Genomic DNA, 16,269 nt, shown 5'->3' on the forward strand with positions numbered 1-16,269 from the left:
CCTTGATGAGATAAGAGCCGGGTGTTTTGGAATGTCTGTCTGAGGACATCTCTGTGTGTGTACGCTTCTTTTAAGTGCTGATTGGTCATTTGGCATCCGTCCCTCAACACCAAAATGGACTCTTGGAGCAACTCATGAAGGCTATAAACATAAGCAGCTGATAGCGGGGCTATCTGAAAGAGGGGGGAGAAAAATAATAATCTTGATAATACACATTTATTTTGAATCGTTCTGCGGGGATATTCAACAAATGCATTTTAGACTTTTAAGGGTGTTGCTGATTAGCGAGGAGCTTAACGGTTTGTGGGGAGAGATTGTTGCATATATTTCAGTTTTTCAATCGCTCTCTCTTTCTACATGTAATACTGAGGCAGGCCAGTTAAGGAATCAAAAGAGCCTAACTGCACGGAAAATGGATCTGTGCTGGGTGGCTTGTTAATTCCCTGGTGTGCCTCCTGAGGTGAATCGCTGTCGATGCGGTCGTTGTCTTTGATCGTTCACAAAGCATGTCGTAGCAAGGTCTGCACAGGCACCCAACAGATGGTCATTAAATCGTGCGTTATATTTTACTGGAGCTTTTTTTACATTCCTGCAAGATCTCTGGGCTTTTATTGCTGCTGTTTAAGATGGCCAGCATGCTGATTGTAAACAAGCTGAGACTTTTTTTTTGCGAGTATGCCAATAGAGCCAACAACAATGTGCATGCAGACCTTGCATAATTCTCACTCAGAACGTCCACTGCTTACAGAGACATAACCATTAGACAGGATTAGCCTTTAAATTTTTGTTGATTATAGGATGTACTTTAAAAAAAAAGTGTTTAAGGTGTAAATAGTGTAAAATGGTATGCGGCCTGCTCTGAAGAAGCTCACTGTTTTTAGATGCCAACAAACCCTAACAGAACCTTGCTCACCAGCTGAGCAATAATGATGACCTCTGAACTCCAGTCAGCTGTGCTTCAGCAGCTCGCCTAAGTGTCAGTAAGCATCACGGAGACAGTAATCCCTAATTACCTCTGTATGATTGGCTACTGACCAGAAATGGAAATCCACCTTAATGATGTATGTCATCTAGCTGGCATTTAAATTGCTGACTTCCACCAGCTACCGCAGTAAAGCGAGAAACAAATGTTCAAATCTCTTCAAGGTGACTCTGGTCTGGACCTGTGCATACAGAAGCAGAAAGCTTGAGAACGAAACTGCGAAACTATAGGAGGTAATGGAAAAAGAAAATGTTGATGAAGTTGTATGTAATGCAACTTAATCTGCAAACCTAGCCAGCGGTTTTGTGGTTTAGCAAGGCTTCACCGGTTACTGGATCCAACTTGGTGCTGCCTTTGTTTTTCATCGCGTTTCTTTAACACACGATATGCTGTATGTCTCAGCATGCACTATAAGAATGTTATGCAAAAGCAGATATTAGAATTAAATAATTCGGTGTTTAAAGTATCTGTTTTTGGCTTGCTGTAACTGTGGTTTATGCCCATCTGTTTATATTTTTGCACATCCACATTCAGATCCAAGTGCAACACCCTCCTTTAACCTGCTTGAGCTTGAATATATATTCATTTGCATTAAATGCAATTCTATTTCAGTTCAAACTGTTGCAAATGAACTCTTTTGAACACCCATGCAAACTCCTACATAAGCCCACGTTCTTTATTCATTATTTTGTCATGTGAATTTTGCTGCACCATATAGCCTTTCCAGATCTTTTCATATTAGCAGGCAAAATGAGGGACAAAGGCTATGTGTTATGTTAGTATGGAGGCCAAAGTTCCTGACAGGGCAATTTGCTGTCTTTTCTTTTTGGTGAGGGGAGACAATAGACAGCTGTAGGCTCATTCGGGTTCCCTGTGTGCTGCAGTGTGAAAGCAGCTTGGCTTTTTGCCCCTAGGGTCAGTGCAGGGATCTCAAACACCACGACTGATGAGCACTAATCGGGCCTCCTCGGCAAACACAAGCCTTTCTCTGTAACCTTCAAGCCGTGAAACACAATTTCCAGAGGCAGCGGGGAGTCCGGGGGACCACGAAGTCAACAAGCAAATTGGGGGAGTGGTTGCAGAGCACACACAACACACAGTCAGTACATCTGTTTTCAATGTAGCAGCCTGATAAGACCCTGCTTTCAGAAGTAATCCGAATTAAAAATGTAACAACATTTATTTGCCTATATTTCACATTTTAATATAGAAGATGTTTGTGAAAACAACCTTGTTGTAAATAACTTTTTATGTTGTTTGACAATACTGATGTAACATTTATTGATCGTACCAATTAGCAGTTTATAAAAGTGGTTGCTACATAGGATGAACGGTCTCATGAGATCCGGTGCACCAGACCTATAATGAATTATAAATCTAATTTTAGTTCCCCAATGTTTTTAGATTTATAATTCATCCCTCCGGTAATGTTGAAGCTGTGCTTGTGTTCGAGCTTTATTGCGATACTTTATCTTATACATTGACACGTCTGCTGGTTGTCTATGTAAATAAGAGCAGACAGACTTAAGAAACTAATAAAAAAGTCTTGTAAATAACATAAACTAAAACACCCAAAAGGATCATTACATTGTAATTTGAAAACATGCAATAATACTTGCATATTTATTGACCTTCCTTTGAAGAAGCATTAATTTGAAGTGTTTCATCTTTTACATATGAACTGTTTTGATGACAGCGTAGCGTTGACCTCCTTATTTGACAGATGTAACCACCCATACACGAGCAGCATTCCTTTCATTGCAGCAACGACTGGAGCTGATTAAAGAATTGAAATGGTCCATTTAACCCCTAACACAGGCAAGACCTACCTGTGTGATGGTACCATTACTTTGCAGTAATTCCTGCAGGCGGCAGCTTGAATTGATCCCCCCTCAGCCATCAGGAAGTTTTAGTGCTGCTATGTGTGTGCTCAAAGCCCAGTTTAATAAAGCTAGCTGGTCATGAGCAGTTAAACCAGAGGAGAACAATAAATAAACAGACTCGCTCTGTCCTCATCTACTCTACCACCACTTTCTTCTGCACCACTTCAGCCACATGGCGTAAGTGCTGCATGCAGAGAGGTCAGCATGTGGGCATGGCTGGCTTCTATCTGGGTCCGGCACTGACCCTCTTAGTGCCATTATTAGACCAGCACATCTGGGTGAGGGTTTTATTATATATTTATAATATATAATATAATGTATTATGTATATATAATATAATATGTATATATATATATATGTATGTACGTATGTGTATGTATATATATATATATATATATATATATATATATATATATATATATATATATATATATATATATATATATATATATATATATATAGTAAACTCTAAATAGTGTACTTTATGGGAAATCAGTGTTTTTATTATGTATAAACATGGTGATAGGAATGTGTTATGAGACTGCTGCCACAACACAGGCCATCGGTGGGGCAGATTGATGTTGAGGGGCCTGGCCGATGGAGATAGAGTTTATCTGCTGCAGTCTGGGATATGAAATCTAATCACATGAGTGCCAGGTGAGGAAGAGCAGCCGCAGATGAGCCACTAACGCACACCATCACACTTGTATTCAACAAATGGCAAGGAATTTCTCTCTGCTGGGTTGAGACAGGCGATAAGCTTCAGACAAGAACGCTCTCGCTCCACAGATCTGTCTCTCAGAGGAAGAGGAAGTGAATGAAAGAGGATGGCATTAGAGAGAGAAGAGGGAAAAAAGGTTAGCTATGGAAAACGTAAAAAAAAATCCCGAAAAAACTCTCAAAATACCCGGCAGCCAAAAATAACATACCACCTTGGCATATTTTTTGTTAATTGTACTCTTCACAATATGATCTGGTTTTTCTATTTTTGTTTGAGTGTAGTCAATAAAGGGCTTAAAAAAATCCAAACACTATGTAAGATAACAGAGAGTTAAAAAAATCAACAAGTTTACATTAATAATGGATTGTTGTTTCTCTCAATACATCCTCCAAACCCATATAAAGCCCTTTATACAAAAGCATTAAACCAAGCTTTACTCACAGCCCCAGGCTTCTGCGCCTAGGTGGTTTGTGTTGCACTCTTTACCTGCACTTCAGCTGTATTGATGCCACAGGTATGATTTCAGTGCTGTTTGAAGCTGCATCCACACAGAGAACGATTTGTTGTTCGTGCATTGCATTGAAGCTGAATCTGAGTGCCTAGGTATCCCTACAGTATATTTACTACCCTGTGACACACAGGCTTCTCGCATGACATCACGTTGCTCGAGAGTTGTCCACCATGTTGGATGTGACACAACCATTGATTCCCAGGGAAAAAGGTACATCCCCTGATTGGCTGATGAGTGGTTCCTGCAGGCTGTTGGCTATTGCTAGAGCCTGCAGCGCCAGAAACCTCTTTGGGCTTGCTTTGCTTGCTAGCAGATTGCTGTGATTGGCTGTAGTTTGCATGGAACATGCCAGCTTGTCTGCTAACAAGCAGGTTAGTGATTAGTAAAACTTGAGAAAGTGTGATACAAACCACAAACGGACAGTGTTCGCCTTCAAAGTAAAAGTTGCCTCAGCGCTGCATTTTAAAAGGTATCTTTGGTCACACTTTTTACAGTTTCATGGCCACTTGGAGAGCAGTTGGTAAGTGTTTGCAGACAAGTTGGCAATTTGCTGTTGACCAAAGCAGCTGTTTGGGGAATTTACCTTTTTATTTGTAATGATTGGTGTTTCTCAGGGGCTTACTGATTGATCTCAATGCCTGTGTGACTTGAGCTTTAGTCACCAGCAGTCCTGCACTGGGACCTACCTACTTCATGTTAACAGTGTTGATGAAGTTGATGAATGTTATTGACTTTTGATGTTGTTTGCTTGCCATGTTGCTGCTGATCTCTTCTGTTTGGATGCAGAGTAAGCTCTCCATAGTTTGAGCCACTTTTATATCATTTTTAAAAAATAGGACCCCTATTTCAACCTGTGTGTATGTTTTTTTTGTCTTGTTTTTTTTTTTATCTCCTGCATTCTTTCCTACATCTTTATATCAGGGCTCTTTGGTATCTTAACTTAGACACTCTTAAGTTACTGACTATAGCCCAAAGTCCCACATAAGACATAAAATATGCTTCTGTCTAAATGAATTGCTTGGATTTATTACATAAGGTGATATGAGTACCGTACATATACAAGTTTATGTTCTTCCATGAATATGCTTTCCCGTGTGTCTGCGTTTTTATGTATCCATCCATCCATTTATTTTCTACCACTTATCCAATTCATGGTTGCATTGGAAATGAAGGCTCTCCCAAGACATCACAGGGCAAGAGGTGGGGTACAGCCTGGACAGTTTGCCAGTCAACACATAGAGACAGATGACCATTTACGGTCACATTCACGCCCAAATTAGAATCACTGGTTATCTAACAAGCATTTCTTCACACTGTGGGAGGAACACAGAATAGCCTCAGCCGGTTGGTGGATTCGAACCCAGGACCTACCATTTGTTAAATTTGATAAAATGCCGTTTTCCTTTGAAGACTTCAATTCTTATTGCTACTAACTGCTATGTTGTGCAGGTAACAGACCAACACATGTCTCGAGTGGTACACATGGAGCTACCTGCTGCTCTAGTGAAGCTTCACCAGCATGTACTCAGTTTTAAACTTTGGTCTTTGTTTGGATTCTTAAATCTTTGAAACTTGGTTTATTTTTGAACATATAGTGTACCTGCACTTACAAGTTTGATAGTGAGCCCTGAAAGGAATCAGCAACTTGGTACTTTCTGTGTTTTACTTGGTGTAACAGGCAGGAAGTAAAATGCTTTTGAGTGAGGATCACACAGTGTGCTACACATGGCTATGGCACACTGCGCTGAGATTTTTACTGACTTTTATGTACCACATAATAAATACATTTTTTTTTAAATAAGACATATGTGGATATATGTGATAAATGAAATAAACTCAATGTCAAGATCAGGAGAATCATGAGGGAAGGATTATTTTTCCATGTTATCTTTTCTCACATGTAGCACAGGGGGTGCAGATGCACTCTTCCTTGGTATTAGGAACGTATGTGAATAGTCAGCTAGATGATTAAACGCATTAAATCAGTGCCCTTGCTAGTCCACCTGAAACGCTCGTAGGCGTAGGTTAAACAAATTATTCATATTTTAATAATGTACAACTCAAAGGATGTTATGTAGCCACCTGCCCTTGGTTGGGGCAGCAGCTCAGGCAGACGGCAGCACACACTATCTCTATCTATCTCTACGTCTCAGCAATTCTAGCCTGAAAAACAGTTTTATGCATGTTGTGTCACAGTGAATTGACATAGAAGCACTTGAACAAGGCCGTACTTAACTATATGCTATGCATTCATTCAGCTTCAGGTTAATCTGCAGGGAACCTGGTGATAGCACTGCTAACATTAGCCATTCTCTTTAGATAAATATGACGCATTTCAGCTGTATTTGAAATATGATTTGATTATTTAAAATGTGGTTCATTGTTTTCAATGGCTCCTAAATACAAATACGCTGTTTAACCTCATCCATCGGCTTGAGCTCAGTCGGGAGTCTTTTTTCCCTCCTTAATTGACTAATAAATGATGCTAGCATCAGTAATTGCTATAGTTACAAAGGGCTGAACCAAGAGAGATGATGCATTCATTGTAAATGCCGCCATCATCATTATTAATACTATGGATGTTTACACGTGGGGGAAACAGGTTTAAAAAAATGTTCAACACCAGAAACTCCACTTTGCCGTGTGGCTATTAGGGCCCCAAAAATGTTATGAAACAAACTCCTATTACTCATTGAGCGGCAGGATAATCATTTTGACAGGACTTTTAGATGGAACGGGCAAAGAGAGAAAATTACAAATCTGAGGGAGAGAATCAGCAAATGGGAGATGTCCTCTTTGCCTTTAAGTTCTCCCTCAGTCTGAGACGGGTAATGGGTGCGCAGTGTTTATCCTTTATGAAATACATGTCACAGATGTCACAAAAAGAAAAATATTTAATATTTAGATTTTTTTTAAATGCAATCTCAAGCTAAAATGGGAGTTTCACTCTCTGAGTTGCGATGTATTATCCTTTATATGCAGTCTTCTGCCCAGTTTCTCATCTCCTGGTCAGAAGAATCTTATAACGCTATTGTAAATCTCTAGAGACCAAAAGGTTCAACACTCCAAAAGTAATGAATTTGTCAGAACACGTTCAGTATGCTGTGCTGTATATTAGCCGTTAAATCCCACTTGCCCTAAGTTCATATATATAGTTTCTGCGAAATGAGTGTTGGAGGGTGTGATGGTGATGATGACCTCTTCACCCGGTCACTGATAAAGCCATCAGATGTCTTTATGAAAGGGCAGCTGGATACTTCTCTTATTTCCTTTACTCGCCCAGCATACCTACCCATCAACAACCACGTGCTCATCCTTCACGCTTCTCTCGAACTGGCGACCCCAGACTAGGATGCAGTACCATCCGTTTGCCAACACGGAGATTGTTTTTCAGCCATTGAAATTTTACCCTGCAAGATCAATGTTGCAGCTGGCCTGAGAGATCCCAGAGAGGACTAGAAGGGGGGTGAGGTCAGGGTTTTCTCCCAGACTCCCTGTGGTGTGTTTAGGGTAAGATCGGGCACTCTGAAATCAGTCTTTTTACTGACAGCTGAGGTTTAGTCTTCAACCGGGGCCTGACAAGACCAGCTGGCCTGGCTGATATTCTTAATATCATTTTACCTGCTGGCTCTCAGCTACTGATGAAACTTTCAACAACTCAGATAACATCTAACTTTGATAAGTTATTTAAAACATGTTTTTCTTTTTCACTCGGGCCGGGTAATTCCTAAACTGCAACATTTCCGTGTTCCCCTTCGTATCTCATTAACTAATCTGTTTATTCAGAGGAGATGAAATTGGAGATGAAGCTGCTTTTTCTGCTCTGCGTTACAGGCCCGACCCACCCCATTGTTCTTTTATTCTCTCATTTTTTTTTAATTTTTTTATTTTGCTTGTTCAAAATTAGATGGATGCAGAGTGATTTTATGCTTTCAGCTTAGTAATGGTATTATGCAAAATACCATTACCCTCAAAAGGACACTCCAAAGTGTGGAAGTGGGTCAAGCGCTTATTTTAAAAAGGGGTTATCTGTGGAGTTGTGGAAAAAAAACAACACAAACACCCATGTCTTCCTTACTCTTAGCTTCGAGAGCCATTCAGCAGAGAGGGAGACATTTTAGCTGGAATGATGGTGAGCAAAGGTTTCCTGTAACTAATGGTCATTGTTAGTTTGGTTTAAGAAGCACACTAGACTGAGACATCCAGAGCTCCCATACAATATTTTTCTTTCTTTTTTTCTTTCACTCCCTTCCTTTTCTCAGTCTCGCACTCTCAGCTTGTAAAGGTGCTGTTGAGATTCTGGTGAATATGCCATAATGGAAGCTCTTTGTTTGCTCAGGTGCCGATCCTTCACAATGGGCGGACAATGGAAGAACACTTTAGAGACAGATGTTCCCTCTTCATCACACTCATCAGTGTGACCCTCTTTGAAAGGAAAGGGAGGGAACCGAAAGAGAAAAATCATATTAGACAGATATGCCGTCCTCTATCCTTTTGCAGTAATTTTAGCTGTTTACATGTTCAAAGCTTAATCCAACATTGCTGTTCGCATGTTCTAAAGTACCAGAGGACCTCTGTAAGACAAGCGTGCCTGCTAATCATGTTGACCCCCAATAATTTGCTTAATTCAGTTTAGCTGTGGAGCTACAAATGAAAGGTGTCCCGTCAGCTCAGTGAGCGTTCATTAAAACAAGCATAAACAGAGCAAAACAGAAAAAGCAAACAGAGGCATATTTCGGGTTGCCGCATGGCACACTTTTCCAGAGTGTTTATTAGTTATGGGTCACCTTGAAGGTTGAGGAGTGGATGGAGGGCAATCAATAGCAAAGCCAATAAGGAAGCAAGAGGCTAAGGTTAAGAGAGTAATCCTTGATGGTAAAGCAGGAAATCTATAAAAAGAATGATTTCTCCACTCCTGCAGGGTAGAAGATGCTGTTTATTAGAACAAGGTTGAGGCCAGAAACCCGGGGTAACACCAAGTGGAAAAACATTGACCTACTCTATATCTATATTAGAGATGGACCGATCCGATATTACGTATCGGTATCGGTCCGATACTGACCTAAATTACTGGATCGGATATCGGAGAAAAATAAAAAATGTAATCCGATCCATTAAATATCACGAAAGCACCTCACAAAACTTGCAACACACCGTAACTCACCTCAGAACGTTAGCACGTCGGAGTAGTATGCATCACGTGATAGAGCGGCTGTGGCATGCGGGACCTGTCGGTGGTCTGGATAGCATTTGGAGCTTCGCTAGCAACCCGGCATTTCATCTCCGACAAAGTTATCCCGAGAGAAGTAAAGCAAGTGTGTAAGTCCATCTCTGAATGTTTGTAAAGCATTCCTGCGTTAAGCTTAACAAGCGACTGCCTCTCCTGCTGCTACTTCAATCATGAAACTGCTTAACGATCAGCTGATCGGCTTTTCTGTCGCGAGTCCGTGTCTCTAGTTTGCTTTTGGCCCACTTTGCACCAGAAAGAGGAAACCAGCGGCTGAACAACAGCAGCACGTTTAAGCTTGATCAGCTGTTGTTAGAATGTATTTAATATTACTTTCTACTCCAGGATCTTTTTCTACGTAGCTGACGCTGGTAACTGTGCAGGGGCGGATCTAGCAAAGTTTAGCCAGGGGGGCCGATAGGGCATTAACAGGGAAAAGGGGGCACAAAGACATACTTTTCTTTCTTATTCTCATTTAAAATGTCTAGCTTTTAATAAATAATTATCTGACACCCAAAGTTTTAATTTGATGTAAAATGAATAGAAGTCAATTACTGTATATAGTAACTATTAAGTCTAATATATATACCCTAGTAAGCTATAGTACTTTTTACTTTGGGAAGGTACCATCTGTGCAGTCTGCAATTTTGTTGAAGAAAGATGTTGAATCTATTTAATATTTCTTGAAAAATAATTGATTTCTGTGCATTTTTTTTCACACTGCATCAAATTAAGGTTGATTACGTCGATTAAGCATCATGAGGTGGAGCGTGAGGGGTGGTTCCCTATTTTTTATTTACTTATTTTTGTTGTTGCTGGGAGTTGGAACCCTATTAGTTAGGTTGCTTAATATTTATGCTAAGTACTCTTTAAAATACCAGAATAGGGAGGATGGTGTAGGTTTAAGTTTATTAGATTGATCAGTATTGCTGAACTATGAAATATTTTTTTTTGCATACAGGTATAACAGAATAGCTTTAGTGTAGTTGTTGTTTTAAACTTGAGTATGAACTTATACAAAATACAGCAAGATATTTAAAAAACAGTTTTGTTGATTAAAAAACACTATATCGGATTCATATCGGTATCGGCAGATATCCAAATTTATGATATCGGTATCGGTATCGAACATAAAAAAGTGGTATCGTGCCATCTCTAATCTATATATGTATAACTCTCCATCCATCCTAATCTAATCTAATCTAATCTAATCTAATCTAATCTAATCTAATCTACAAAAACCTTTTCATCACTGACGAATGCTACTTTTAGAATTAAAGTCTTCTGTTTTTTTTCTGTTTAATCGTATTGAGATTTGTGTCTGTATATTAAATTTGAAGTAGTCTGGCCCAGTCTCCAATTATACAACTTTTCTTGCTTTCACAGAACTTCACTAAATCCAGAGTAATATATTGTGATTACAGACTTGAGGATACTGCCAGAAAAGTTGTTAGAGCTGGCAGCTGTGACCGTTTTAAGATAACTTTGCTACAATAGGTAAATAGCATAATTTGTGCTTTCATCTTACACATGAACCTATAATAATAAATGGCAGCAAACAAGTACGGGCTTTCACCAATCATTACTTAATCCCTCACATAGTTTCAGTCATAATTAAGCAAATCTGGAGAGAACAAAATGATGTCGCTTGTGTCTTTACATCAGTCAGACATGCTGACTACTCAGTTTTTCTTCCTCCCAGGGACAATGCACGGTGATCAGCAGCACTTAAGTAAAACTTAAACATCAGCTTGTGGTGCTTAGGCTACCATTTCCTTTTAAAAACTAAAAGCGGATCTGGATTCTGCTCACGGCTTGGTATTTGTTGACGTGTCTCTTGATGCAGCACTTCTCTGACACATGTCATCTTACCTGCTTTTTACCAAGTATCCCCAATTCTTTCTATTTTACAGACAAAACTAAGGCTTTCTTTGTCTCACAGCAGTAATCTATAATCAGCTACTGTGGTTTTTTAACAAATTAATAAATGATGTTAACTAATGAGTCTAAAGCTTTTTTATTAGCATTATAGTATAAATATTTCTACAAATACTTTATTTATCTAACTCTTTCCAACTGAGAATAGATAAATGATTGCTGTAAAATAATTTTTTTTCATTAATGATTCAGTTTTTGACTCACAGTTATGTTTTCATGGCAAATTTTTTTGCAGCACTCAGCTATTGCTTATTTTTGCTGCTATTTTTCCAGCTAGTGTAACCGCTCAGACACAATGCAGCTTGTCTTACCTTGCGACATCTGCCTCCTATGCTAGAAAATGCGTACTCTACAATTTTAGGCCTCTAATAAATCTTGGACGCTTGAGTTTATGGGCTTGCTGTTTCGCGACAGCATAAGTACATGTTTTATTGAAATATAGCAGCTTTTGGCTTTACCTTTGTAGCTAAGTGGTGATGTGTCATACAAAAAACAACTCCGAAGTGTCTTGTCCAAAAGCAAGGTGTATTCTTTATTTATAGCAGGGTTGTTATTATACTCGGTTTAATTGAGCAGCAAGAGTGAGATGCTAATGTTTTTTTCAGCAGCATATGTTAAGTGTCTCAGTATTTGAAGCCTGACCTGTCAGTGAAAGCAACAGGGCAACATTTTCCTTGGTAAATAATTAACATTGCAATTCTGCCTTCCACTGTACTCGATGCATATTGATACAGGCAATTTGTTCCCTCATCTAAGCACCCAGGTTCCTTCTGTTGGAGAAACACATGGCATCCTCTATATTCATAATGGCCACAGCAACAGCTTGTTAGGGTAATTGCTGAGCCAGTTTTTCTTCTGTTATTATACAATATGTGCAGACTATCTGTGACAAGCACTTCCTGCAGATCTCATTATTTTAAAAATATTTTTCACTGTATATTTGCTGGGCACTATTGATGTGGAAGGGGCCAAAGGATGCCAACACATTCACACTAGGCGCAGGGTAGAGGTCTTCCTGTCAAAGGTGACACATTTCCTTTGATAGGGATGTTCACATATTTTCTTTTTTTGCTACAGTGGGACTCTGAGAATTAGCTGTGACATTGACATATTGCGTAACTGAAAGAAATCATAAGATAAAGCAAGTGTGTCGGCATCGATTTCACTTCTTAGAATGGTAATTAACAACTTTGAAATCAACTGCAGCGCAAAAGAAATTCTTTTGTCATTGTCAAAGGAGGCTGACATTTTCCAGACAAGGTTTGTCTCTCTGTCAGGAAAAAAATAAATCTGTTTTTCTCGCCAGTTGTATGTGTTTTCCATTTTACTCCCAGCGTAGTGTTTTGTTCAGTGAGTTGAGTGGCTAGCCTGTAGCCGACTGTCAGCTCGTGTCAGTCGCAGCATCAGTAAAAGGCTGGGTGTCTTTTCGTGCTCCAGTCAGCTCACTGTCTGTGATGGTTGCTTCCACTCCACAAAACCTAAGCTCTCAAACATCCCATTAGCACCTGCTAAGTCAAGCTGAAACTTTTTAAAGGCAGTCTGACTTTGTGCATGTAATTACTCTCTCACCCAAAGACCTCTCATTCCCCGTAAAGGCAATTGGCTGGGTCATAGAAGATTACTGATTTAAGTTTAACTCTCTCTTATTAGAAAAGTCATTTTGATGAAATAAGAAACCCTAAAAGACAAGATATTTTAATCATAAACTGTATGTAAAAGATGGCAAAACAGCTATAATGACAACCACTGTTTTTCAACTCAGTATGAGTGTTTTTTGGGCACTACCATGTTAGTTTTTGTAGTGAAAAATTACTGTATTTATTTGTGATGGTGAAGCTGTCAACTAATTCTGAGTTATCAGCTAATGCTTGCAACTTGGCTAACAAGATGGATCCATAAACAACTCTGTTGCAATGCACAGATACTCATATCTGCTGATTATGGTCAGATAATTCCAATAGCATGCAGCACAAACACAGTGGAAAAGTCCAAGTTAGTCACTACAAGTTAGTGGAGGCAAAAATCAGACGTCACCAGTTGGCCACAACTGCCTTTCTTGGGACTCATGGCAATCCAAGTGGCCAAAGCATGGATGCAGCAAACGTGATTACTTATTAAGCTGACTTTTTTTGAAACTGGACGTGATGAGCGAGGGATGGATCTAATTGTGAAACCACGGAAACCACAGCTGATTGACTAACATTTTGTGATTCGCTAGTTGTAAGCCAATTAGCATATCCAAAAAAGAATACTCTTTTCCGACTGTAATAAAGACCAGAACATAAAGAACAAACTTCATGTTTTATTCAATATAATTTGAAAATAGCAATTGAGCCCATGAAGTCATTAGAAAAGCATTTACTGAGCTCCCAAGTGTCATTTACCTCTATGCTTCTATACAACTGGAAGTCTTTTCGCGACTATGGAGCCTATGTCCATCTTGGAGACAGCCTCAAGTAGCCATAAGAGGAAATGCAATTTGCTATTCTGCACTGATTTTATTTTCCATGAGTTGGCACTTGCTTTTACTATTTTATCATCAGCCTGCATAGCCCATTTCAACCTGACTAGTGAGCGACGCTATTTGAGCACTTGTTCAAACTGTGCGTGCTCGTCATTGGTCAACTGGAGGAATAAGAGACGTTAGCAATTAGCATAGCAGTTTTAAATAAGGCATATGGTCATCTGAAGAACTTTGTATTAAGCACTAAGTGATAAAATCTTATTTGATGACAGGCCAGGGTGATGTTCTCTCATTATATAATAAAAAAGCAGTTAACTATTTCCGTGCTGCATTGTTAATATTCGCCCTGGTTTTTCATTTGTTTATGTGAATGAAGAATTTAGTTTGTGTGAACCTGAACATTTTGCATTTAGACTACAAGCCTCTGAGTTTGTCAGGATGCCCACGAGTCTTGTTTCAATTGTTGCAGCTCATTTTTGAATCCTATTGAAAAAAAAAATGCTTGCCAGATGCTAGCGGTCTTTTGACACATGATTTCAAGTGATGTTAAATGGGCTCATAAGGATGATGTGTCCAGGGGTCAAGCAGGGTTGTCCTCATCAACCTTTGACACCAGGGTTTCTTATGAGGTTGTGCTCCAGGCACAGCTCTATTGGTAAGGGTCATTGAAAGGGTCGTCCTCGCCCTCTTTAGTTCTATCCAATTAAAGCATCAGCAGCTGAATCGGTGCCTGGTGTTCATTGGAACATTAATTGTGCTCATTGATTGGCACGTAGTTCAACTAAGTGTCCTCTGAGCGCCACACAATGACACGGTTGTTTCTCATCTCCACCGACAGTCGTTTTGTTGTTTGCAGTCACGTAAAGACTTGTAACATGGGTACTTGGAAGAAAAGCTGCACACTAAATCAGGTGGGTGTCTAAACGTATGAGAACACACTCAGCTTCACCGTGTGCCTTTACCTTACTGTTGGATCCTTTACTCTAGCTGTGATACTTTCCTCATTGCAGGTGAGGGTTGTCTGACATTACTCTGGAGTGATTGCCAATCATCCACTCAATTTACAGGCTATGTGGAAGGCACAACCTGTTATTTGTACCTTACAATGGAGACACTGTTATTTATTTATTTATTTTTACCCCAACTGGAAACAATCAGTATTTCTGTGTGTGTGATCGATCTTTGTTTTTTTTCCTTGTGAAAAATAAAAAACGCTGACTGACTGACTTCCATTTTTTTAACATACAATCATTTATCAAAAAATGGTCTATAATAATTGACTTAAACAGTTAATTAATTATTCGTAACATGGCTGGACTAACTGGACCTTACCCAGTATGTCATAAACACTATGACGTGAGTATCTCTTGTCAGGGAGATGGGTTCCAGCTTGTTTTGATTTACACTTCTGAAGCTCATGAAAATGCACAATTATGTGTTTTAGAGTAGCCTGTGCACTCGTGCTTTTAAATGCAGAGACTTCACAGAGACTGTTCTGTCTCAGAACTGGGACAACACTCCCACCCGTTTGAAAATCTAATTAAACAAAACTAGTTTTTATCTGTTCTAAATGACTTCAGAGAACCCATTCATTATGCCTGCCCTCCAGTCGTGTCACAAATACACTCTAATATTGCAGTTATTTAATAAATAGGTTACTAAATGTCCCCTCCCCCCCTCCCTTTTTTTTCTTTGTTGTTGTCTTGCACTCAGTGAGGTGTTTCAGCCTTTAAAATCTCACAGGGAGTGAAGACCTTTCCCCCTTGGTATCACCATTTTTATTGAACTTTTTGATGTAGCTCATTGTAATGCTGCCAATCCAATAACACACTTCACCTTAACCACCAGATATAATGAAAGTATAACCAAGTGATCAATGAAGGGATTTAGACTTTGCCTTCTTTCCCCCCCAACTGCAATGCAACCATGGCAACAAGGCAAGGATAAATCTTCTATTTAGTGAAATGACACAAGAATCACCCTCAGATTTGATCATCTGCTTTGCGCCATTCCTCCATTTCCCCCTCTACCAATTTTCAGCAGAAATGATCTGAGAGAAATGAATTGCTTGCCTCATACCTGGTTTTACTAAAGCAATGTGAGTGGAAATGGAAATGATTACCATTTAGCCTGTAACCAGGATGCCTGGCTCGTCTTTGGCTCTGCTGAGATGAGGACAGATATGCTCACAATTTGCCAGGATGAAAATGCTACAGTGTAGTGTAGTGTTTTTACGTCGTTAAGATGCTTTGCATATTATTTAAGTGGCAGACGTGCAAATTGGCCAATAGTGGAATGAATGGCATGTCGAGGAGAGCTACATGGTGTAGATATCTTCTTATTTTTTTAATCTCTCTTAGCAGTCAAAATGTCCACATTTAGTCTTGAGGAGTCAAAGCTGGAGAGGTGCTTTTGGTGTTCTGGATGTAACCTGTCTGAGAGTGATTGCAGTCAGTCTGAGTTAGACCATGATTGTTGCCTCCCACCAAGCAACCTGTGCAATCTCATTGGGAAGTTTTGATCTAGAGGTTTAAGGCGTTGCA

At 39.5% G+C, this 16,269-nt stretch overlaps 1 protein-coding gene across 3 annotated transcripts in view; it reads left to right on the forward strand.

Moving 5' to 3' along the window:
• The window catches only part of macrod2 (mono-ADP ribosylhydrolase 2), a 424,305-nt gene that overhangs the window by 143,536 nt on the left and 264,500 nt on the right, over positions 1-16,269 (forward strand). The window contains exon 1 of one of the 3 annotated variants that reach the window (XM_080868696.1): positions 4,480-4,617. The exons of the other annotated variants lie outside the window; for them this stretch is intronic. Coding sequence (XP_080724822.1) covers positions 4,596-4,617 — 22 coding nt within the window. The 5' untranslated portion in view covers positions 4,480-4,595. Of the gene's footprint in view, positions 1-4,479; positions 4,618-16,269 lie in introns of those variants that run through there. 3 annotated transcript variants of the gene reach the window in all.

This window comes from Rhamphochromis sp. 'chilingali', assembly GCF_963969265.1.
Source record: "Rhamphochromis sp. 'chilingali' genome assembly, chromosome: 20".
Classification (NCBI taxonomy): Eukaryota; Metazoa; Chordata; class Actinopteri; order Cichliformes; family Cichlidae; genus Rhamphochromis; species Rhamphochromis sp. 'chilingali'.